General features: G+C 34.7%; 1 protein-coding gene across 4 annotated transcripts in view; it reads left to right on the forward strand.

Moving 5' to 3' along the window:
• Positions 1-26,350, forward strand: part of RPS6KA6 (ribosomal protein S6 kinase A6) — a 188,686-nt gene that overhangs the window by 80,755 nt on the left and 81,581 nt on the right. For 3 of the 4 annotated variants that reach the window (XM_044235804.1, XM_044235805.1, XM_044235806.1), the window contains 3 exons: positions 8,110-8,191; positions 8,853-8,933; positions 10,397-10,476. In XM_044235804.1, the coding sequence (XP_044091739.1) occupies positions 8,110-8,191; positions 8,853-8,933; positions 10,397-10,476 (243 nt within the window). Of the gene's footprint in view, positions 1-8,109; positions 8,192-8,852; positions 8,934-9,334; positions 9,499-10,396; positions 10,477-26,350 lie in introns of those variants that run through there. The other variant, XM_044235807.1, reaches the window with a different exon arrangement.

Genomic DNA, 26,350 nt, shown 5'->3' on the forward strand with positions numbered 1-26,350 from the left:
AATTGATGATCTTCATGCAGTTCATCAACCAAAGAAATATTAAGGAGGTGGCTCATCTTTTTTCCCCCTAGGATGTGAACCTACCTGTTTGTCAGTATTACATCATTTGCATGGGCATTGGATGGATGTGTCTTGTTACATGCTGAACGTATGCAGGAATTTGGCTAAGGCTGCAAATCAGAGAAGTGTAGGAGAAATTCCAAGACACTTTGGGCTGCAGCCTTATTTAGTTGTCTGCAAAAGTTCCATTGTTAAAATACAATAAATGGAATTTTGGCCTATATAAAGCCTTGCAATTACATATCTTTATAGCATATTTAATGGTGAAAAATACTACTAGAATATTTTTTTTAACATTTTATTTATTTATTTGACAGAGAGAGATGACAAGCAGGCAGAGAGGCAGGCACAGAGAGAGGAGGAAGCAGGCTCCCCGCCGAGCAGAGAGCCCGATGCGGGGCTCGATCCCAGGACTCTGAGATCATGACCCGAGCTGAAGGCAGTGGCCCAACCCACTGAGCCACCCAGGCGCCCCTACTAGAATATTTTTAAATTGTATTTTAAAGAACTTTGCATTATCATCATGAAATAAGCATGTAAAATTCTGAACACACTGAGTATAATGCTATTAATGATCATTAATGTATGAATTGAAATATAGCATGCCAAACAGCTTACTTTTTAAAATATATTATTTATTTTTTATTAATATTTTTATTTTTTATAAACATATAATGTATTATTAGCCCCAGGGGTGCAGGTCTGTGAATCGCCAAGTTCACACACTTCACAGCACTCACTATAGCACATAACCCTCTCCAATGTCCATAAATATATTATTTCTTTATTTGACAGAGAGAAACCCAGTGAGAGAGGGAACACAAGCAGGGAGAGTGGGAGAGGGAGAAGCATGGTTCCCAGTACCAAGCAGTGAGCCTGATATGGGGTTCGATCCCAGCACCCTGGGATCATGACCTGAGCCAAAGGCAGATGCTTAACAACTGAGCCACCCAGGTGCCCCTGAACAGTTTACATTAATTATTTTAAAACACAATCAAATAAGAGAAATGAAAACACACCTGAAATTGGCAGACTAACTTTTCTTGTATTTCTCATTCAAGTAATATTTATACAAACATACCTTTTAACATTCAGGAATATATATATATATATATATATATATATATATATATATATATATATATATATAACTGATGTGATAATACAGTATGGGACTTAAATATGAATTTTTTAAGTATTTATTTATTTGAGAGAGAGCACATGCACAGGCATGGAAGTTGGGGGAAGGGCAGAGGGAGAGAATTTCAGACTTTCTACTGAGTTCACCACCCATTAGATCATGACCTGAGCTGAAATCAGGAGTCAGATGCTCAGCTTCTTGAGCCACCCAGCTGCCCCTAAAAATGAATTTTTAAAAATATTAAACCCTTGCCCTCTTGAGTAATTTTCAAGAGATAGTTTTAAAAATATGTTTACATCTTAAAATTTTTTTACAGTTTTTTTTTCTCTTCAGTCAATGTTAAAGTTGCGTGATCTTTAAGTTCACATGTACAAATATTACTGAGTGCTTCTTAGTGGAAAATATAAAATTCCATATGACCAAAAGAGGTATATTGGAATAACTCACTCACTCATTTCTTTTCTAAACTGTTTCCAAGAACTGGATTAGTGTGACTGAAAAGAAATCTCTGATCAGGATAGGTATGTTTTTTGATACAGTAGCTTGAAGCCATGCAACTTCTTCTAGTTGATCATGAGAAGAGAGCAGAGTGAGAGGATATTGTCTTATGCTAATTCAGTCCATCTAAGATCTGAAAAGAACAAATCAGGTGATGAACAAATAAACAGTTCTTTCTATAGACTATATATAATGATTTCCATTCGATGCCATATTAGGATGCTAGTAGTGAGTGTTAGAAGAGCTAGGGAAAAAGTGACTGCTTTGTGCAAGCAAGCGTCTTCCAGAACGTCTGGACCATTTTTTTTGTTCTTTCTTGATTCTTCTTTATGCCCACTATATTTCATTCTATTCAAGCTTAGCAAGGGCTATGTTTCAGAACAGTAGTTCTCAATGTGTGATCTATCTACTCCTGAGCATCCATAAGACACTTCAGGGGGTCATCAAGGTCAAAACTATTTTATAGTAGTACTAAGATACTATTTGTAAAACTTCTGGTGCCTTGGCACAACCAAAGCAGTGACTACAAATTATGTCAGTAGTCATTGTATTCACTACTGTGCAGTTTTTAAAAAATGCAAGTTTTACTTCAAAATGTCCTTGATCTTTGGTTAGGTTTATTCCCACGTATCTTACGGTTCTTGGTGATATAGTAAATGGAATCGATTCTCTAATTTCCCTTTCTATATTTTCATTGTTAGTGTATAAGAAATCAACTGATTTCAGTTCATTGATTTTGCATCCTGCCATGTTACTGAATTGCTCTATGAGTTCTATTAATTTGGGGGAGGAGTCTTTTTGGTTTTCCATATAAAGTATTGTGTCATCTATGAAGAGAGAGAGTGAATACCTTTTATTTGAATACCTTTTATTCAAATAAATACCTTTTATTTGAATACCTTTTATTTCTTTTTGTTGTCTGATTGTTGTTGCTAGGACTTCTAATACTATGTTGAATAGCAGTGGTGATAGTGGACAGCCCTGCTTTGTTCCTGACTTTAGGGGAAAAGCAAAAAATTAGCTTTGGAAAATTTTTGACACTGAATTTGACATCTTAGTACTCAAAAAACTTTTCTGATGAGATCACTACTGTTCAGCATTTGGAAGATTTGCATAACTCAGTGAGGCAGTATTTTTGAGATGACTAACACATGATATTATCAAATTAGATAGTATAAAATCCATTCAAGGTGTAAGGTAGACCAATAGACTATTATGTAACAGAATATGGACAGTTAATTGATAAGGTGTCAAATTCTGTATTGAAACTAACCTATACACACACACACACACATATGTGTGTATATATATATATACACACACACATAATATTCCATTGTGTATATATATGTGTGTTTATGTGTGTGTGTGTGTGTGTGTACCAAATTTTTTTTTTTTTTTGCATCTAGGATTAGGGTTTGGTTTAGGGCCAGAGTAAGGGTTAGGTTTAGGGCCAGGGTGAAGTTATGTGCTTATTATCCTGCAGTTCAAAGACCTCTCCAGAGAGATAAGTTTAGGGTTAATGTTAGGGTAGAGTTAGGGTTAGGGGTTAGGGTTAGTGTTTGGGTTAGAATGAGGTCTTCTTTTAGAATAACACTCTCTGCCTTGATCCATGTCTTTGCAAATGGCAAGGTTTCATTTTTTATGACTGAGTAATATCCTATTGTATGTATGTACCAAATCTTCTATTTCCTCAGGTCAATGATTAGGGTTCAGTTTAGGACTAGTGTAAGGGCTAGGATTAGTGTTAGGGTTAGGGTGAGGAGATGTGCCTCTCATCCTGCAGTTCAGAGACCTCTCCAAGTGATCCATTTAGGATTAGAGTTAGGTTTGGGAGTTAGTGGTTACCAGTTAGGAGTTAGGGATAGGATTTGGGTTAGAGTTAGGTTTAGAGCTAGTGTTAGGGTTAGGATGAGGCTATGTCCCTCCTATCCTGCAGTTCAGGAACCTCTCCAGAGTTTACGTTTAGGTTTAGTATCAGATTAGAGGTAGAATTTAGTAGTTATTGGTAAGTGTTGAGTTATGTATAGGGACACGGTTAAGGTTAGGGTGAGGGTTAGGGTTTGTGTTTGGCATCCTGTAGTTCAGAGACCTCTCCAGAGAATAACCTTAAACTTATTTTGGTGTGAGAATAAACATGGCCACAATCCACAGAGCTGAGGTCATGAGGGGACTTGTTGTTCTAAGTATTCTTTAAGTGCAAATTCAATTGGTCATTCTGTTTTTGTTGCTTTTGGGTCCTTTTACCTCAAGTTTTTTATTTAAATTCCTGTCAGTTAACATACCGTGTGATATCAGTTTCTGGTGTAGAATTTACTGATTCAGACTTATATACAACACCCTGTGCTCCACACAACAAATGCCATTCTTTTTTTTTTTTAAAGATTTATTTATTTGACAGAGATCACAAGTAGGCAGAGAGGCAGGCAGAGAGAGAGAGGAGGAAGCAGGCTCCCTGCTGAGCAGAGAGCCGGATGCGGGACCCGATCCCAGGACCCTGAGACCATGACCCGAGCCGAAGGCAGCGGCTTAACCCACTGAGCCACCCAGGCGCCCACAAATGCCATTCTTAATCCCCATCACCTTTTAACCCATTCCCCTGCCCACCTCCCCTCTCATAATCAGTGCTTTTTTCTCTGTTACTTTAGAGTCTGTTTCTTGGTTTTTCTTTCTTTTATTCCTTCTATGTCTATTTTTTTTGTTTCTTAAATTCTACTTATGAGTGAAGCCATATGGTATTTTTATTTCTCTGATTTATTTTGCTTAGCATAATACTTTCTAGCTCTAGCCACATCATTCGAAATGGCCAGATTTCATTGGTTTTATGGCTGAGTAATAATCCCTTGTATGTATATACCACCTCTTCTTTACCCATTCTTCAGTTGATGGACATTTGGGATCTTTCCATAATTTGGCTGTTGTTGATAGTGCTGCTATAAATATTGGGGTGCATGTATCAATTCAAATCAGTACTTTTGTATCCTTTAGGTAAATGCCTATTACTGCAATTGCTGGATCATTCTATTTTTAATTTTTACTGGTGATTCTATTTTTAAGTTTTTGGTGAACCTCCATACTCTTATTTCAGAGTGGGTGTACCAGTTTGCATTCCCACCAACAGAGGGTTCCCCTTTCTCCAAATCCTTGCCAACATCTGTTGTTTCCTATGTTGTTAATTTTAGCCATTCTGACAGGTGTGAGGTGGGATCTCATCATAGTTTTGATTTGTATTTCCCTGATGATGAGTGATGTTGAACATTTTTTCATATGTCTGTTGGCCATCTGGATGTGTTCTTTGGAAAAATGTTTATCCATGTTTTCTGCCCATTTCTCCACTGGATTATTTCTTTTTTAGGTGTTGTTTTTTTTTAAGTTTGTTATATACTTTGGATACAATCCCTTGCAAATGTCTTCTCCATGTCATAGGTTACCTTTTAGTTTTGTTGATTTTTCCCTTCACTACGCAGAAGCTTTTTGTTTTGATGAAGTCTCAACAGTTTATTTTTGCTTTTGTTTCCCTTGCCTCAGGAGTCATATCTAGTAAGAAGTTGTTATGATTGTCAAAGAGGTTATTGCCCTTCTCTAGGATTTTGATGGTTTCTTGTCTCATATTTAGGTCTTTCATCCGTTTTGAATTTATTTTTTTGTATGGTGTAAGATAAGGGCCCAGTTTCATTCTTTTGCATGCTACTCTCCAATTTTCCTAATACCATTTTTTGAAGACACTGTCTTTTTTCCATTGGATATTCCTTCCTGATTCATGGAAGATTTATTGGTCATAGAGTTGTTGGTTCATTTCTGGATTTTCTGTTCTGTTCTATTGATCTATGTGTCTGTTTTTGTCCCAGTACCATACAGTCTTGATCACTACAGCTTTGTAATGTAACTTGAGAAAGACTGGATTTGTGATGCCTCCAGCTTTGCTTTCCTTTTTCAAGATTGCTTTGCCTATTCAGGGTCTTTTGTAGTTCCATACAAATTTTAGGACTATTTGTTCTAACTTTGTGAAAAATGTTGGTGATATTCGATAAAGATCGCATTAGATGTGTAGATTGCTTTGGGTAATACAGAACATTTTAAAAATATTTCTTCTTACAATCCATGAGCATGAAATGCTTTTCGCTTTTATTGTGTCCTCTTCAATTTTTTTCATCAGTGTTTCATACTTTTCAGAGTAGAGATCTTTACCTCTTTTGTTAAGTTTATTCCTAGGTATCTTATGGTTTTTGGTACAATTGTAAAGGGGATTGATTCCTTGATTTCTCTTTCTGCTTCATCATTATTGGTGTGTAGATATGCTACAGTTTTCCATATGTTGATTTTGTATCCTATGACTTTACTGAACTTGTTTATTTAGTAGTTTTTTGGTGGAGCTTTTGGATTTTCTATATGGAGTATCAAGTCATCTGCAAGTAGTGAAAGTTTGATTTTTTTGCTGATTTGGATGCCTTTTTATTTCTTTGTGTTGTCTGATTGTTGTGGCCAGGACTTCCAATACTATATTAAATAACAGTGGTGAGAGTGGACAACTCTGTCTTGTTCCTGGCGGTAGAGGAAAGTTCTCAGATTTTTTCCCCATTAAGGATAATATTAACTGTTGGTTTTTCATATATGGCCTTTATGATTTTGAGGTATGTTCCTTCTAATCCTAGTTTGTTGGGGGTTTTATCATGAATGGATATTGTACTTTGTCAAATGCTTTTTTTGCATCTCTTGAAATGATCATGTTGTTTTTAACCTTTTTTTAAAATTAATCATTGTTAAGTAATCTCTGCACCCAATGTGAGGCATAAATTTACCACCCTAAAATCAAGAGTCACATGTTCTACCAACTGACCAAGACAGGTACCCCAGATTTTTTTAACCTGCTGTGGATTCGTTTTACTATTTTAGTGAGAATTTTTACATCTGTGTTTATCTGCGATATTGGCCTGTATGCTTTTTAGTGATGTCTTTATCTGGTTTTGGTATCAGGGTAATGTGGGCCTCATAGAATGAATTTGGAAGTTTTCCTTCCTTTTCTGTTTTATGGAATAGTTTGAGAAGCATATGTATTAACTTGTCTTTAAATATTTATTAGAATTCGCCTATGAAGCCATCTGGTCCTGGACTTCGGGTTGCTGGGATTTTTTTGATTACTGATTCAATTTCATTGTTGGTAATCGATCTGTTCAAATTTTCTATTTCTCTTGATTCAGTTTTTTGTTGTTGTTGTTGTTGTTCTAGGAATTTATCCCTTTCTTCCAGATTGTCTAATTTGTTTGCATAGTTTACCATAATAATCTGTTACAATTATTTATATTTCTGTGGTAGTGGTTGTTATTTCTCCTCTATCATTTGTGATTTTTTTAAAAATTTGGGTTCTTTTTCTTCCCTTTTTGATAAGTCTGGCTAGAGGTTTATCAATTTTAATAATTTTTTCAAAGAAGAAGCTCCTGGTTTCATTGATCTGTTGTATTGTTTTGTTGTTGTTGTTGTTGTTTAATTTCTATATCTTTTATTTCAAAGTAGTGAGCAACTTTTACTAACTTTTAAGAATGAAGCATCCTGGGGCACCTCGGTGGCTCAATGGGTTAAAGCCTCTGCCTTCAGCTCTGGTCATGATCTCAGGGTCCTGGGATCGAGCCCCACATCAGGCTCTCTGCTCAGTGGGGAGCTGCTTCCCTTCCTCTCTCTCTGTGGGTCTCTCTGCCTACTTGTGATCTCTGTCTGTCGAATAAATAAAATCTTAAAAAAAAAGAATGAAACATCCCTTTACTAATAAAAATCTCCTATAAAATTTTAATCCATTTATATTTATTTTCATGACTGAGGCTTTTTAAAAACTGTTTTTAATGAGTCATAATCTTAGTTTGAATATATGAGGTAATATTACTCAAGTTTGCTCAATAATCTTAAAGAGTTTAATTTGTTTATTGTGATAATTTGCCATCTTGATTCTTCAACCTGGCAGACAGACCTAATTGCCTCTGATTTCTTATTAGAACATAAAATACCGGTAACTTCTAAAATGGACCAGTAAGGAAGTAGAAATGAAGGTATAAAATTAACAGTCATTATATTTCTTTGGTCTTTAAAGGTAACAAAAAATGCCTGGGTCTTCAAAGTAGTTCCCTTAGATCAAATTGCCTTTCATTATGTTGCTTATCTCATACAACACAAACTTCTTAAAGTCATGACCATGTCATCTATTTTAAAAATTTTCTTTCCTACAGTAGTATTATGGTAGTGTGATTTAGTAAATGAATGAAAATGAGCAAACATTAACCAAGAGTGTAATTTATAAAAGAAAGGTATATATTTATAAAATTAGAGAAAATGCATGGACTTACATATATGTGTGTGCTAATGTATATGGCAAGAATGTCTTCAAATATGAATTTTACTTTAAAAAAAATTTTCTCTGTTAGGTTTTTCTTGTTCGGAAGAAGACCGGTCCTGATGCTGGGCAACTCTATGCAATGAAGGTGTTAAAAAAAGCTTCTTTAAAAGGTAGAAAATTACAAAGCTTATTAAAATAGAATTTGATAATGCTTGTTTTAAGAAATGTGCTTTGTATTGCTTGTATAAGTTGAGTAGACTTAGTTTCCTTTAAACATTAGTAAGTGTTACAGTTTTCTAGCCTGATATTTCTATGTTTGATATTTGCATATGCTCTAATTTAGTGAGACTGTACCCTGGCAAAAATTTAGTTGTATAAAATGTGACACATTTTATTTAACATAAAGTGAACTTATTTTAATAAGCTATATTCTTTTATTTTAAGATTATTTTTTTCTGTTCCATCTGTGTTGGTTTTGAATATTGAAAAAACACAAGCACCTGGGTACACTTACAACACCATCTTCTAGGCTGTCATAGAAATAACACTGTGCTCAGTTTTAATCAGTAAACTCATTTGAACAATTGGAGACCAATACAAAATAAATACATATTAGCCAAATATCTGTTTATGTCACTTCAATCCAACTAGATCTAAACAATTTGTTGGCTTTCTGAGAATATGGTAATTACTGTCTTGGAATATATAGATTGCATATTTAAACACTTACAATGTTATATTTTCACATTTTTGTGGGGTGAATTATTGATGAGATCGCTACTGAAATATTATATAGAAGAGTAATATATTCTACCCTTCTATGATTTTTAGTCCGAGACAGAGTTCGGACAAAGATGGAAAGGGATATACTGGTGGAAGTAAATCATCCATTTATTGTCAAGTTACACTATGGTATGTAATTTTTTAAAAATTTATAGAATTAGAGAATTAAGATTTCCTTTCAAACAATAATATAACAGAGAATAAATACTTCAGAATGATTTAATATACTCAATTATATAAAATATATTTATCTGAAATAAGAATCAATATCCAATTTTGAATTGTGTTTTCTGTACCTATTGGTTAATTTGTCTAAGGTATTAAGATAGTATCTTCTGGTTACTTGTCTGGTAGTATTTCTTGACTCTGCTAGTCTGTACCTTTAATGATCTTAGGCTATAAACTGTGATAATTTATTCAAAGCATCTGATGTTCGGATATGTTCCTCTTACATGTTCATAATGAGCATATTAATTTATTTCCTAGCTGTTGAAGAGGACCATGTGGTTATATTAGTCCATTTGATTTATTCTTTCTTATATTTGGGGGAAGAGGAATACCAATAAGAAGCAGTAAATGTAATGGAAAGAGCATGCGTTTGGAGTCAGACAGCTCAGAGTTTCAATCATGGTTCCATTCATAATTTAATACATGCATGAGATTGTGAAGTGTGGCCTTCCTGGAGAATTCAAAGGTATACACATGATTAAATCACTGATCTATTCTATGATGTCATGTTAAGTTTTCAATATTTAAAAAAGTAGCAGCTATTGACTTTATTAGGAAATTTTGAAAAATAATGCACTGAAATATGTACTAAATTATTTGTATAAAAAATCTTCAAAAAATGTCCACCCATTATTCTTTCACTCCTTGTTACCCAAAATGGAAAGTAGTAGTATCTAATGTCCCACTTCCTTGAATCACCAGGATGGCATTACATTTATCAGAAAATACCAATTGTGTGCAAAATACTCCATTGAATGCAATAGGCTCTAGAGGTGAAACAGTCTCTGACTCAAAAAACTTCTAATCTATTGAAACACAGACATGTAAACAAATTAATTGTACAAATCAAAATGGAGTGAGTGCCATAAGAGAGACATAAATTTAAAAAAATGAAATCTCAAAAGTAGTAGCAAGTAATTCTTAGAGAGAAGAGGGTAAGGATGCTATGAAATGTGAAAAGAGAGAAATCCTTTAATAGAGGAAAGCTTGATGGAGGAGGTGGCATTTTTCTTGAGCTTGAAAGAATTAGTAGATTTTCAGTAGGTAGGGAGGTGGAGTTCTGGCAGTTAGCAGTAGAGCATGATGCTCCATAAATCAGGACGATGGTGGTGGTAGAAGTTTCTGAGGAACCACATGGAAAGTTGATTATGTTCTAGGAAGGGATTTACAGCTATTTCAACACCAAATTCAATTTTGAGATAATATTATCCAATAACATTGGACCATATGAATAAATGGTTAATTCCTTTATAATATTTATTGATAAAACTCTAAACATATATATTAATTAAAAGTTATACTAAGGTTGTTAAGCCTTTAAGATTCTGTTAATGTTCTGTTACTACATCCTAATTTGTAATTAGCCTTTCAGACTGAAGGGAAGCTGTATTTAATACTGGATTTTCTCAGGGGAGGAGATGTCTTCACAAGATTATCCAAAGAGGTTGGTATCTGTTTGTAAATTTTTACCCTATTTTTATTGAAAAAAAACTAAGAAAAATCATTTGTGTTCTACCAATTAATTTTTTCTATAGAAATTTTAAATAATTATTGTTTGTTTCACTGCCTACTCTTTAGTTGATGTGGCAGTTAATGGCATTTTCTGTCTGCCTATCATTTAGACTATCTGAGTGTGTTACTCATTATTCCTTTAGGCACAAGATCAGAGTAAATAACTGGATCAAGTAGATGGGGCAAGCCTAGGATTTTGGCTACTCAAGCTACCAGAATTCTTCTGGGAGCAGTGTTCAATGTATTCTAAAATAGCTTTATGAAGGTATTAATTGACATACAGTGAATTGCTCATTTTAGAGTACATACTTTAATAAAATTTGACATTTGGATATACCTGTGAAGCTGTCATCACAATCAAGATAGTAAGTTTATCCATCACCCCCAACCATTTCCTGTGCACCTTTGTAATGCCTCCCTTTTGCCCTGCCCCTACTGAATCTGCTTTCTGTGATTATTGAGTTTATATTTTCTAGGACTTTATATAAATGGAATCATATAGTATCCATTTTCTGTATAGCTTATTTAACTCAGAATAATTATTTTGAGATTTAGCCATGGTGTTGTATGAATCAGTGGTTCATTCACTTTTATTGCTGAACAGTATTCCACTGTATGGATACAGTGCCATTTGTTTATGCATTAACTTACTGATGGGTATTTGGGTTGTTTGTAGTCTTTGGGTTGTTTGTAGTCTTTGGGTATTACTAATAGAGCTCCTACAAAAACTCATGCACGAATGATTGTATGGACATATGTTTTCATTTTCATGGTTATGTTTTCATTTTTGATGATTAGATACCTAGGAGTATAATGACTGGGCTATTTCATATGTGTATGTTTTTAAACTTTTTTTAAAGACACTTATCAAATTGTTTTCTAAGGTAGGATTGTAATTTTTACATTCCCAGCGGCCACGTGTGAGAGTTTTAGTTGCTCCACATCCTTGCCAACCCTTAATATGGTCAGTAGTCTTGTTATGATTTGGGGCATAATTGTGTAGCTGCACCTATTGTGATTTTGAATTGCATAATCCGAATGACTAATGATGTTGAGCATCTTCTCATGCACTTATTCAGCATCTGTCTTTGATAAAATATTTGTTTAAATCTTTGGCTTATTTTGTATTAAGTTGTATGCTTTCTGAGTTTTGAAAGTATACATTTTGGATGGTATGTCCTTTCTCATATATGTTGCTTGCAAATGTTTTCTTCTGGTCTGTGGCTTGTCTTTTTGTTCTCTTTAATACTGCCTTTCAAAAGCAGTTCTTGATTTTGATGAATTCCAACTTGTTTTTTTTTTCTTTTATGAATTTGTTGTCCTATATAAAGAATATTTGCCTAATCTCAGGTCACATAGATTTTCTATGTTTTCTAGACATTTTTAAAATTTTGCATTTAAGTTTATAATCCATTTTGAGTTTATTTTAGTGTATGGTGACAGGTATGTGTTGAAGTCCTTTTCTTTCTTTCTGTCTTTCTTTTCTGTCTTTCTTTCTTCTTTTCCATATACATATCCCAGTGTGCTAACATGGTGATTAAAAGTCTATGCTTTCTTCATTGAATCACCTTGCATTTTTGTTGGTTACCAATTGACCATGGATGTGAAGGTCTATTTCTGGACATTCTGTTTTGTTCATTGATCTATTTGTTTATCTTTATTTCACTGCTACTTGATTTCTTAATTACCGTACCCTTATAATATGTCTTAAAGTAAGTTAGTGCAAATCCTTGAGCTTTGCTCTTCTTTTTCAAAGTTGCTTTGCCTCTTCTGGGTCCTTTGTATTTCCATATCAATTTTAAAATCAGCCTTTCACTTTCTATAAAAAAGCTTGCTGGGATTTTCATTGGGATTGCATTGAATCTGTAGGTTAATTTGCAGATAATTGCCATTTTCACAACACTGAGTCATCAATCCTTGAATGTGACTTTTTTCTCCAGTTTTTGAGTCTCCTTTAATTTCTCTCAGCAATGTCTGGTCTGTATAGGTCATGCACATTTTTTATCAGATTTATCTGTAAGTATTTCCTTTTATAAAATGACATTGTAAATGGAATTGCTTTCTTATTCATTTTCAAGTTGGATGAAAATACAGGTTTTTTTTCATATTGTATTTGTCTCCCATAATTTAACTTACTTATTACACCTAATAGTGTTTTTAGTAGATTCCATAGAATTTTCTATTTATAACCTACTAACAAGGAATTTTTGCTTTTTTTTTCTTTATGAAAATAATTTTTTTCTTTTATTTGCCCTTGTTGCAGTGGTTTGACTCTCCAGTCTCCAGACCTTCTTGCCTTATTTCTTTTAGTTATTTCTAATCACAGGGGGGAATAACTTCATTTTAGCATAAATTACAAAGTTCAGTATAGGTCTTTTTACATGTTCTTTATCAGGTTGTGCAAGTTCTCTTCGGTTGCTAGTTTATTTCATTTTTATCAGGTATGTACATTAGGTTTGTAATATTCTTTTAGTGTAATTATTGAGATATTATGTTTTTTCTTCTTTAATCTTTTCACAGGTGAATTACATTGATTTATTGTCAAATGTTGAAGCAGTCTTGATTATGGGTAAATCCCCCAAGTAGACATGGGGTAGTATCTTTTTTTCATATTGGTGGATGATATTTTCTAAATTTTTTTCAGATTTTTATATTTATTTTTATGAGGGATATTTGACTTTAGATTTCTTATATTTTTTATGTCTAGTTTTAATGCCAGAACAATTCTGGTTTTATAGAATGAGTGTTTTCTCCTGTTGAGTTTTCTAGAAGAATTCATTGTAAAACTGTTATTAAATGATTGGTAGAATTCACCAGTGAAGCTATCTGGGCCTGAAGTTTTTAATAGTGAGGTGTTTTGACTACAAATTCAATTTACTTAAGAGACTTGTAGGTATTTAGTTTATCTTTCTTTTTTGAGTGAACTTTGTTATCTTGTGTCTTTTAAGGAATTTAATGTTTTAACAAATTTATCAAATTCATTGACATGAAATTGTTCATAATAGTCCCTTAATTATCCTTTTTATAGCAGTAGAAACATTATTGATATTTGTATCATTCCTGATGTTGGTATTTTGTATCTTTTCTCTTTTTTATCTTGCTTAGCTTTGCTTGAGATTTATCAATTTCTCTTATTTTTTCTCAAAACCAACTGACTTTTGGTTTCATTGATTTTTTTTCTATTGTTATTTCCATTTTTATTTCATTGTTATCCACTTTAATTTGTATTACTTCATTTTTTCTGCTTACTTTATGTTTCACTGACTTTTCTGGTTTTTAAAATGTAAGCTGAAATTACTGATTTGAGACCTTTCATCTTTCCTAACATGGATGTGTAGTGTTATAACTATCCTTCTAAATACTGTTTTAGCATTATCCCATAAATTTTGATATATGTTTTAATTTTCCCTCAGGTCTGCATACTCTAATTTCCAGATAGCTTTCTATTATTGATTTCTAATTTAATTTAATTTCATGAACCATAGTTTATATTACTTGAATTCCCTTAAATTCACTTATAATTATTTTTTGCTCCAGAATATAATGTACCTTAGTAAATATTCCATGTGTGCTTGAGAGGAATATGTATTTTGATTTTGCATGGTGGACGGTTCTATAAATGCCAATTAGATTGTTGGCTGACAGTAATATTAAGTCAACTACATTCTTCCTAAGTTTTTGCCTACATATTCTGTAAACTTTCGAGATATAGAAATTTAAACCTTTGATTATAATTACGGATTTATCTATTTTTTATTGAATTTATTTTAATTTTTGCTTCATGTATTTCAAAGTTGTGTTAAGTGTGCAAATTTTTAAGATTTTCATTTATCCTTGATAAATTAACCTTTTTTTATTACAAGATGACTTATTTTAACACTGCTAATGTTCTTTGCTTTGAAATCTTCTTTGATATTAATATAATCATCCAAGCTTTTTTATTGGTTTACCCTGATATATTGTTTTTCATGTTTTCATTTAATCTGTTTCTGTCTTCATATTTAATGTGCAATACTTGAGGCAGTACTTAAGGACAACATAATTGTCCTTGCTTTTTATCCAATCTGAAAATCTGTGCCTTTTAATTTGGGTGTTAGACCTGTTACATTTAATATTGATATGGCTGGGTTTAAATCTCCAATTTTGCTGTTTGTGTGTTTTTTTTTGTCCCATCTCTTCTTTACTTTGTTCCTCTTTTTCTGCATTATTTTTTAATTGATATATAATCGATGTACAACTTTATGTTAGTTTTAGGTGTATAATAAAATGATTTGATACTTCTATACACTGAAAATTGATCACCACAGTAAGTCTAATTACCACCTGTCACCACAAAAAGTTACAAGATTTTTTTTCTTGTGATGAGAAATTTTAACATCTATTCTTGTGGCATCTGTAAATATACACTGCAGTACTATTGACTAGTCACCATGCTGCATGCCACATACCCATGACCTATTCATGTATCACAACTGAAGTTTGTACCTACTAACCCCTGCATTTCCCCCACCCATCAATCATCCTCCCCTAGGCAGCCACCACTATGTTCTCCATATCCATGACTTTTGTTTGTTTCATTTTTTAGATTACATATATAAGTGAGATAGTATGGTATTTGTCTATGACTTATTTCACTTAGCATAACACATTCAGGGACCAACCATTTTGTTACAAAAGACAAGATTTCCTTCTTTTATATGGCTAAATAATATTCCACTGTGTGTGTGTGTGTGTGTGTGTGTGTGTGTTTGTATGCTGTATCTTCTTTTTTTTTTAAAGATTTTATTTATTTATTTGACAGAGAGAGATCACAAGTAGACGGAGAGGCAGGCAGAGAGAGAGAGAGAGGGAAGCAGGCTCCCTGCCAAGCAGAGAGCCCGATGCGGCACTCGATCCCAGGACCCTGAGATCATGACCTGAGCCAAAGGCAGCAGCTTAACCCACTGAGCCACCCAGGCGCCCAAATCTTTTTATTTTTTTTCTTTAAAGATTTTATTTATTTATTTGACAGAGAGAGATCACAAGTAGGCAGAGAGGCAGGCAGAAAGAGAGGAGGAAGCAGGCTCCCTGCTGAGCAGAGAGCCTGATGCGGGGCTCGATCCCAGGACCCTGGGATCATGACCTGAGCCGAAGGCAGCGGCTTAACCCACTGAGCCACCCCGGTGCCCCTGTATGCTGTATCTTCTTAGTCCATTCATACATCAGTGGACACATGATTTACATATATGGCCATTGTAAATAATGCTGCAGTCAACATAACAGGTTAGTGTTTCTGTTTCCCTTGCATAAATATCTAGTCCTATAATTGCTAAATCATATGATACTTCTATTTTTAATTTTTTTAGGAAACTTCATATACTGGTTTGCATACTAGCTCTACCAATTTACATTACTACCAGTAGTGCTTGTGTTCCATTTTCTCCACATCCTCCTCAAGACTTACTATTTCTTGTCTTTTTGATGATAGGCTTTCTAATAGATGTGAAGTGATAACTCACTGTGGGTTAGATTTTTATTTCCCTGATGATTAGTGATATCTCCTTTGAAAATGTGTCTACTCAGATCCTCTGCTCTTTTTTTTTTAATTGAATTGTTTGATTGTTTTTGGTGATGAATTGCAGGAGTTCTTTATATATTTTGGATAGGAATACCTTATCAGATATGTGACTTGAAAATGTTTTCTTCCATTTAGTACATTGCCTTTTCATTCCATTGATGTTTTTCTTTTCTTTTTAGTTTGATGTGGTCCCACTTGTTTATTTTTATTTTTGTTACCTTTGCTTTCAGATCAGTTAAAAAATCAAGACTGTCAAGTAATTTACTTCCTAAGTTTTCTTCCAGGAGTTTTATGGTTTCAGGTCCTATATTTAACTCTTTGATCCATTTTGAGTTAATTTTTGTGTATGGTAAAGGATAATTGTTTAGTTCCATTCTTTTCATGTGGCTGTCCAGTTTACCCAATTCCATTTTTTTCCAATTCCATTTATTAAAGAGACTATTTCACCCCTTGTGTTTACTTATGTCCTTTGTCATAAAATAATTGACTGTATATGTGTGGGTTAATTTCTGGGCCTTTAGTTCTGTTCTGTTGAGGTATATGTCTGTATTTATGCCAATATCATACTGTTTTGATTAGTATAGCTTTGTAATATAGTTTCAAATCAAGGGGCTTGATGACTACAACTTTTATTTTTTTCTTTTTCAAGACTGGTTTGGCTATTTGGGGTCTTTTATGATTCCAAACAGATTTTAGAATTGTCCGTTCTATATTTTTTGAATAATACCACTGGAATTTTGGTAGGGATTGCATTAAATTTGTACATTTTTTGATAATATGGACATTTTAACAATATTAATTCTTCCAGTCCGTAGGTTTGGAATAGTTTTCCATTTATTTGTGTCTTTTACAGTTATTTTCATCAGCGTTTTATGGTTTGTATAGATTTTTCACTTCTTTGGTTAAGTTTATAGCTAGATATTTTATTCTTTTTTAATTCTAATTTTTTATTATGTTCAATTAGGCAACATATAATACATCTTTCGTTTTTGATGTAGTGTTCAGTGATTCATTAGTTTCATATATAATGTAAATGGATACTTTTCTTAATTTCTGTTTCTGATAGTTCATTATTAGTTTATAAAAATGCAAATCCATGTTGATTTTGTTCCTTGCAAGGTTACTGACTTTGTTGATTAGTTCTAACACTTTTTTTTTTAATGGAGCTGTCTGTGTTTTCTATACACAAAATGATGGTGTCTGCAAATAGTGACAGTTTTACTTCTTCCCAATTTAGATGCCTTTTTATTTCTTTTTCTTGCCTAATTGCTCTGGCTAGGATTTCTAATACCTGTGTGGAATAAAAGTGGAGAGAGTGGACATTCTTATCTTGTTCTTGATCTTAGAAAGCTTTTCATTGTTGAGTATGATGTTAGCTGTGGACTTACTATGTTGAGGTATGTTCCCTATACACCAACATTTTTGAGATGTTTCACCTAAATGGATGTTGAATTTTGTCATGCTTTTTGTACATCTAGTGACATGATCATATAATTTTTATCTTTTACACAATTAATATGAGGTATCATGTTGTTTGATTTGTGGAAGTGGAATCTTTGTTATATCCCTGTAATAAATCCCACTCCATCATGAGACATACTAATTTTAATGAATTTTTTAATTTGTTTACCAATATTTTGTTGAGAATTTTTGTATCTATGTTTATCAGGGATATCTATGTTTTTCTTTTGCTTCCTTTTGGTTTTTTAGTGTCTTTGGATGATTTTGTTACCAGGATAATGCTGACAGCATGAAATGACTTTGGAAACTTTGCCTGCACTTCAATATTTTGGAACTAATTCTAGGATAGGTATTATCTCTCTTTAAATGTTTTGTAGAAATCACCTATCAAGGTATCTGGCTTTGTTGAGAATTTTTTTTAATTAATTTTTTTCAGCATAACAGTATTCATTGTTTTCGCACCACACCCAGTGTTCCATGCAATCCATGCCCTCTCTAATACCCACCACCTGATTCCCCCAACCTTCCACCCCCCGCCCCTTCAAAACCCTCAGGTTGTTTTTCAGAGTTTATAGTCTCTCATGGTTCACCTCTCCTTCCAATTTCCCTCTAATCCCTTCTCCTGAGAATTTTTTTTAATATATAAATGATAGTTTTATTTTTACAAATTAGTTTATTCCGATTTTTTTCTCTCTTCTTGATCTAGGCTTAGATTATGAAAGGATTCCAGAAGTTTACCATTTCTTCTAGGTAGTCTAATCTCTTGGCTTATAATTATTCATAGCAGCCTCTTATAATGTTCTATATTTCTGTGTTAACAGTTGTAATATCTCCTTCATTTCCTTTTTTGTTTTTGTTTTTGTTTTTTGTTCTGTTTCTGTTCTTGTATTTTTTATTTTATTGTGTTCAAATTCAATTAATTAACATGTAATATATCATTAGTTTCAAAGGTAGAGTTCAGTAATTCATCAGTTGAATGTAACACCCAGTGCTCATTATATTCACATGCCCTCCTTAATGTCAACCACCCAGTTACCCCTTCCCCCTACCCACACGCCCTCCAGAAAACCTCAGTTTGTTTCCTATAATTGAGTCCTCAGGCTTTTTCTCCCTCTCTAATTTATTATTATTTAATTTTTCCCTCCTTTCCACTGTGATCCTCTGTTTTGCTCTGTAAATTCCACATATGAGTGAAATTGTATGAAAATTGTCTTTCTCTGATTTTTTTGCTTAGCATAATACCCTCTAGTTTGTATCCTTTCAGTAAATACCTAGTAGTGCAGTTGCTGGGTCATACTGAAGCTCAATTTTTAATTATTTCAGGATTCTTCATGCTGTTTTCCAGAGTGGCTATACTAGCTTCCTTTCCAATAGCAGTGTAATAGGGTTCCCCTTTCTCTTACATCCTTGCTAATGTCTGTAATGACAGACTTGTTAATTTTAGCCATGCTACCCAGTGTGAGGTGGTATCCCATTGTGGTTTTGATTTATAGTTCCCTGAAGCCATGTAATGTTTTTTTAAATGGCTTTTTTTAATGTGTCTGTTGGCCATTTGTATGTCTTCTCTGGAGAAATGTCTGTTCATGTCAGTTGTCCATTTCTTGACAGGATTATTTGTTTTTCTGGGTGTTGAGTTTGTAAGTTCTTTTACATCTCAGATACTTGCCTGTTATTTGATGAGATATTTCAAGTATCTTCTCCCATTCTGTAGCTTGTCTTTTGATTTAGTCAACTGTTTCCTTCACTATGCAAAAGCTTTTTATCTTGATGAAGACCCAACAATTCATTTTTGCTTTTGTTTCCCTAGCCTTTGGAGATGTGTCTAGCAAGAAGTTGTTGTGGCCAAGGTCAAAGAGGTTGCTGCCTGTATTCTCCTCTAGGACATGATAGATTCCTGTCTCACATTTAGGTCTTTTATGCATTTTGAGTTTATTTTTCTGTATGATATAAGATAATGGGCCGGTCTCATTCTTCTATGTGTGGCTATCCAGTTTTCCCAGCACCATTTGTTGAAGAGAATGTCTTTTTTCCATTGGATATTCTTTCCTGTTTTGTCAAAGGTCAGTTAACTATAGGGGGCACCTGGGTGGCTCAGTGGGTTAAGTTTCAGCCTTCAGCTCAGGTCACGATCTCAGGGTCCTGGGATCAAGCCCTGCATCGGGCTCTCTGCTCTGCAGGCAGTCCCCTCCTCTCTCTTTTCTTGCCTCTCTGCCTACTTGTGATCTCTCTCTCTCTCTCTGTGTCAAACAAACAAATAAATAAAATCTTCAAAAAAAAAAAAGATTAGTTAATTATAGAGTTGAGGGACCATTTCTGTGTTCTCTATTCTGTTCCATTAATCTATGTGTCTGTTTTTGTTCCAGTACAATACTCTCTTGATGACTGGAGCTTTGTAATATAGCTTGATGTCTGACATTGTGATGCCACCAGCTTTGGTTTTCTTTTTCAACATTCCTTTGGCTGTTCGGGGTGTTTTCTTGTTTCATACAAATTGTAGCATTATTTGTTCCAGCTCTGTGAAAAATGTAGATTTCTTAAATTTAAATTCAATTAGCCAGCATATAGTACATCATTACTTTCAGATGTAGTGTTCAATAATTCATCAGTTGCATATAACACCCAGTGCTCATCACATCGTGTGCTGTCTTTAATGCCTATCACCTAGCTTGTAGATGGTATTTTGATAGGGATTGAATTGAATGTGTAGATTGCTCTAGGTAGCATAGACATTTTAAAAATATTTGTTCTTCCAATCCATGAGCATGGAATGTTTTTACATTTCTTTGTGTTTTCCTCAATTTCTTTCACAAGCATTCCATATTTTTCAGAATATGGATTCTTTATTTCTTTGGTTAGATTTATTCCTAAGTATCATATGGTGTTTGGTACAATTGTAAATAGGATCAATTCATTGATTTCTATTTTTTTTGTCTCATTGTTATTATGTAACAATGCAATTAATTCTTTGCATGATTTTATGTCCTACCACTTTTATGACTTCCCATGTGAGATATAGCAATTTTTAGGTTGACTTTTGAGTGTTCCACATAGAGTATCATGTCATCTGGGAATAGTGAAATTTTGACTTCTTCTTTGCCACTGTGGATGATTTTCTTTCTTTCTTTCTTTCTTTCTTTCTTCTTTCTTTTTTGTGTGATTGCTGAGGATAGGACTTTCAGTACTATATTGAACAACAGGGATGAAAGTGGACATCATTGTCATGTGTCTGCCCTTAGGGGAAGGTCTCAGTTTTTCCCTGTTGAGAAGATATTTACTGAGGGCTTTTCATAAATGACTTTTATGATATTGAGGTATTTTCCTTCTGTCCCTACACTGTGGAGAGTTTTAATCAAGAAAGTATGCTGTATTTCATCAAATGCTATTTCTGAATCAATTGAGAGTATCACATAACTCTTGTCCTTTCTTTTATTAATGTAATGTGTCATGTTGATTGATTTGTGAATGTTGAATGTGAATGTGAATAAATAAATGCAAAATTTCTTTCTGATAAGTCTGACAAGGGGGTTAGCAGTCTTACTAATGCTTTCAAATAACCAGCTCCTAGTTTCATTGATCTGTTCTACAGTTCTCACTGTTGAATCAAATGATCAATCAAGTCTCATTGATTTTTACTCTAATCTTTATTGTTTATTTCCTCTGGCTTGGTTTTCTGTATTTTTCCAACTCCTTAAATGTGATAGTAGCTTGTGTATTTGAAACCTTTCTTGTTTCCTTGAGAAAGGCCTGTATTTCTCTATACTTCCCTCTTAGGACCACCTTTGCTGCCTCCCAAAGGTCCTGAACTCTTGTGTTTTCATTTTTGTTTGCTTCCATGAATTTTTAAAAATTTTCTTTAGTTTCCTTGTTGACTTATACATTGTTTTGGTGTTGCTTTTAACTTCCATGTATTTGTGTTCCTTCCAAATTTTCTCTTGTGATTGAGTTCAAGTTTTAAAGCACTGTGGTCTGAAAATATGCAGGGAATAATCCCAGACTTTTGGTACTGGTTGAGTACTGATTTGTGACCAAGTATGTAATCTGTTCTGGAGAATGTCCCATGTGCATTTGAGAAGAATATGTATTCTGTTACTTTAGGACAAAATGCTCTGAATATATCTGTGACGTCCATCTGGTCCAGTGTGTTATTCAAAGCCTTTTTTCCTTATTGGTCTTCTGCTTAGATGATCTGTGTTATGGTGAGTGGAGTGTTAAAGTCCCCTACTGTTATTGTATTATTATCAATTTTTTTTTAAATTTTGTTAATTGGTTTATATAATTGGCTGCTTCTAAGTTAGGAGCATAAATATTTAGAACTGTTAGAACTACTTCTTGTATCAAACCTTTAATTATTATATAGTATCCCTGTTCAGTTCTTATTATAGTCTCTGATTTAAAATCTAATTTGTCGGGGCGCCTGGGTGGCTCAGTGGGTTAAGCCGCTGCCTTCAGCTCGGGTCATGATCTCAGGGTCCTGGGATCGAGCCCCGCATCGGGCTCTCTGCTCAGCAGGGAGCCTGCTTCCTCCTCTCTTTCTGCCTGCCTCTCTGCCTACTTGTGATCTCTCTCTGTCAAATAAATAAATAAAATCTTAAAAAAGATAAAATAAAATCTAATTTGTCTGTTAGAAGGATTGCTACCCCAGCTTTCTTTTGATATCCATTAGTCTGAGAAATGGTTCTCCACACCCTCACTTTCGATCTGGAGGTATTTTTAGGTCTAAAATTAGTCTCTTGTAGACAGCATATTGGGTCTTCCTTTTTTAACTGATACCCTGTGTCTTTTGATTGGAACATTTGGCCCTTTATATTCAGAGTAATTATTGAAAGATATGAATTTATTGCCATTGTTTTACCTGTAAAGTCACTGTTTCTATAGATTGTCTCTGTTCCTTTCCAGTGTGTGTTACTTTTGGGCTCTCTCTTCACTCAAAGTATCCCCTTTAATATTTCTTGCAGTGCTGGTTTAGTGATCACAAATTCTTTAGTTTTTATTTGTCCTGGAACCTCCTTATCTCTCCATCAGTTCTCAATGAAAGACTTGCTGGATAAAATATTCTTGTCTGTATATTTTTTTTCACTTAGCACCTTGAATATATCATGCCAGTCCTTTCTGGCCTGCCAGATCTCTGTGGACAGGTTTGCTTCCAGCCTTATGGGTCTACTCCTTTCAGGGTTTTTCTTTATCTCTGAAATTTGTAAGCTTCACTTTTATATGTCAGAAATTACATGTTTCCCTATTTTTATTGATTTTGATGGGGCTTCTCTGTGCCCCCGATCTTGAATGCTTGTTTCCTTCCCTGATTAAGGACGTTCTCAGCTATAACTTGTTCAAGTAAACCTTGTGCCCCCTCTCTCTTTCCTCATTTTCTGGGACCCCTATTATTCAAATATTATTGTGCTTTATGGTATCACTGATTTCTTAAAGTCTCCTCTCATGATCAAGTCATTGTTTTTCTCTCTTTCAGCTTCCTTACTTTCTTCATTTTGTCTTCTGTATCATAGACTCTTCTGCCTCATTTACCCTAGTAATTAGAGCCTCCGTTTTTTTTTTACTGCATCTCTGTAATAGCATTTTTAATTTCAGCCTGCTTAGATTTTAGTTCTTTTATTTCTGCAATAAAGGATTCTCTAGTATCTTTTATGCTTTTTTAAAGCCCAGCTAGTATCTTTATAGTCATTGTTTTGATTTCTATTTCCAACATCTTACTTACATCCATATTGGTTAAATCTATGGCAGAGAGTACTACCTCTGTTTCTTTCTTTTGCTGGGAATATCTCCTCCTAGTCATTTTGTCCACAAAAGATAGAAGGAAAGAAAGAGAAGGGGAAAAAAGGAAAAGAAAAGAAAAAGAAAAACAGCAATGATAGCAGTAATAATATAAAAACATCAAGAATATCTCCAGGAAGTGATTATGGTGTATGGTGTGTACACTCCGCTGTTTTGGCTGCTCTTTCCCACTGGTCCTTCCTCTACAGAGTTCCACCTTGCTTGTAATAGGGAATGTTTGGTCCTTTAAGTAGGTATGCTTTGAATTGTTTGTGAAATTAAGCCAGAAGCTGATGTTTTGGAGCTTTTTTTAATCAGTAGACTTGATAGATGTGGGGGTTTATGTTGTTCTTCTGAGGCAGAGGCCTGCTGTGATGGCACAGAAGCTGACTTGCCCTTGTAAAGATGTTCCTCTCAGGCCAGGGGGTGGGTTTTGGTGTTTGGACTCCAATCCTTACCCGAGGTGCTGTGTTTCTCTCTGGAGTCCTATTGTGCTGGTGGGTGGAAGGTGAGAGGGGTGGTGAAGGAGGTAGAATATGGTGCCACCTCACCCTCTTGCCCCTGGGGAAGGGAACTCCTGGCAGCCACTGCTCAGGAGGCCTTCTTAGAGTAGCCAGCAGTCTCCTGTGTCCTGGGCCCTCCTTAGTTCCCTGACCTAAACTGTCTGTATATGGGTCGTTGGCACACCCAGAGCCACAGATCTCCTTTATTTAATCTCTGGCCAGTGGCTCATTTTAAATGGCCTATTGTTATGCATTCCTACTCCTGTCTCCTGGCTGGGAGGCTCAGGGCATGCCCAGCACTATCCTGTCCCTGGAAAGCCTTCACATAGTGTGTGTGCAGAAGCTTGAGTTTATTGTAATGCTCAGTGAAAAATATGAGCCAGGTTATCAGCCACCTGCACTTGACTCAGTCCCCTACTCCTCTTTGTCATATAAAAGCCATTGCAGAGGCTTGAATCTATGGTGGCAGACAGCAAAAATTGGCAGCAAGGTTATCCACGTTCTGCTGTTGTGGACGGTCATTCAGTTCTAGAAAACCAGCTGTTTGGCATGCACACAGAGTTTTGAGCCTGTGTGTTCACACCATAAAATTTTTTTACCCTCTACATGCCCGTCTGACCCCAAAGCTGAGCTTCACTCACTGGCTCCCCAGCTGTCCCTTTTTCTCAGGAGAGGACGAATATGCTCCTCCAAATGCCCTTCAGGAAGGGGAGCAGTCTCTCCCTGAGCAACCCAAGGATCCCCTCCCCACGGCTTTTTGTGTGGTTACAAACCACTGCAATCTTTCCAACTTTCTCCCTCTTCTAGACTTTGCTCCATGAACTGTGCTTTCTCCCCTTCCCAGCTGTGCGGTTTCCCAGTCCCTCTGTTCGGGTTTCTGAAACTCATCTCTGCCAAATTCTCTCACTCCAACTGTGCAGATTGTTTCTGTACTCCTCAGATCCTCTTCCTAGTCAAAATAGTTGAAGTTTTATCTAGCTGTATTTCAAAGGGTAAGGCAAGTTCAGTGTCCCCCTACTACTCCACCATCTTGGAACACCCCCTTACCTTCATTTCTGATTTTATTTGAGCCATTTTTCTTTATTTCTTGGTGAGTCTAGCTAAAAGTGTGTCAGTTTGGGGCACCTGGGTGGCTCAGTCAGTTAAACTTTTACCTTTGGCTCAGGTCATAATCCCAGGGTCCTGGGATTGAGCCCAACATCAGGCTCCCTCCTCAGTGGGTAGCCTGCTTCTCCCTCTCCTGCTCCCCCTGCTAGTGTGCTCTCTTTCTCTCTCTGTCCAATAAATAAATAAAATCTTAAAAAAATAAAATTATGTCAATTTGGTTTATCCTGTAATTGCAAATGGCAGGATTTCATTTTCTTATGTCTGAAAAATATTCTATTGTACAAATATATACCACATCTTCTTTATCCACTTATCTATTGATGGACACTGGGACTCCTTCAATAATTTGACTATAGTAAATAATGCTACAGAGGGGTATAATACCCCTTTGAATTAGCGGTGTGTGTGTGTGTGTGTGTGTGTGTGTGTGTTTGTAAATAACCAGTGTTGCAATTACTGGATCATAGGGTAGTTCTGTTTTCAAATTTTTTTGAGGAAACTCCACACTGTTTTACAGATGGGTATCAATTCTATGTATATTTGCAGTACTAGCCTTTTATAGGGTACATCATTTGTAAGTATCATCTCCCATTCATTAGGTTGCCTTCAGTTGTGTTGATCATTTAATTTGCTGTGTAGAAGCTTTTTATTTTGATGTATTCCCAAAAGTTTGTTTGATCTTTTTTCCCTTGCCTCAGGAGACAAAGCTAGTAAAATTTTGCTACAGCTGATGTCAGAAAAATTACTACCTTTACCCTCTTGTAGAATTTTTATGATTTCAGATTTCACATTTAGGTCTTTAATTCTTTTTGTGTTTATTTTTTGTGTATGGTATAAGAAAGGATCCAGTTTCATTATTTTGCATGTAGTTGTCCATTTTTGCCAACATGATTTGTTGTAGAGACTATCTTTTTCCCATTGTGTATTCTTTTCTCCATTGTCAAAACTAATTGCATAATTGTAGGTTCGTTTTGGGCTCTCTGTTCTGTTCTAGTGATCTTTGTGTCTGTTTTTGTACAAGTACCATCCTGTTTTGACTAGTATAGCTTTGTAATATAACTTGACATCTGGAATTATGATACTGTGATGCCTCAGGTTTGTGTGTGTGTGTGTGTGTGTGTGTGTGTTTTTCCAAGATTGCTTTGGCTATTCAGTGTCTTTAGTGGTTCCATACAAATTTTAAGATTATTTCTTCTATTTCTGTGAAACATGGTTTTGGTATTTTTTTAAGGATTGCATTAAATTTGTAGCTTTCTTTGGGCAGTATAAAAATTTTAACAATATATGTTCTTCCAATACATGAGCATAGAATGTCTTTCCATTTCCTTGTATCATCTTCAATTTCTTTCATCAAAGTTTTATCATTTTCACACTATAGCTCTTTTACCTCTTTAGATGATTCCTAGATATTT

Source organism: Neovison vison, chromosome X (genome assembly GCF_020171115.1).
Source record: "Neovison vison isolate M4711 chromosome X, ASM_NN_V1, whole genome shotgun sequence".
In the NCBI taxonomy this organism is placed as follows: domain Eukaryota; kingdom Metazoa; phylum Chordata; class Mammalia; order Carnivora; family Mustelidae; genus Neogale; species Neogale vison.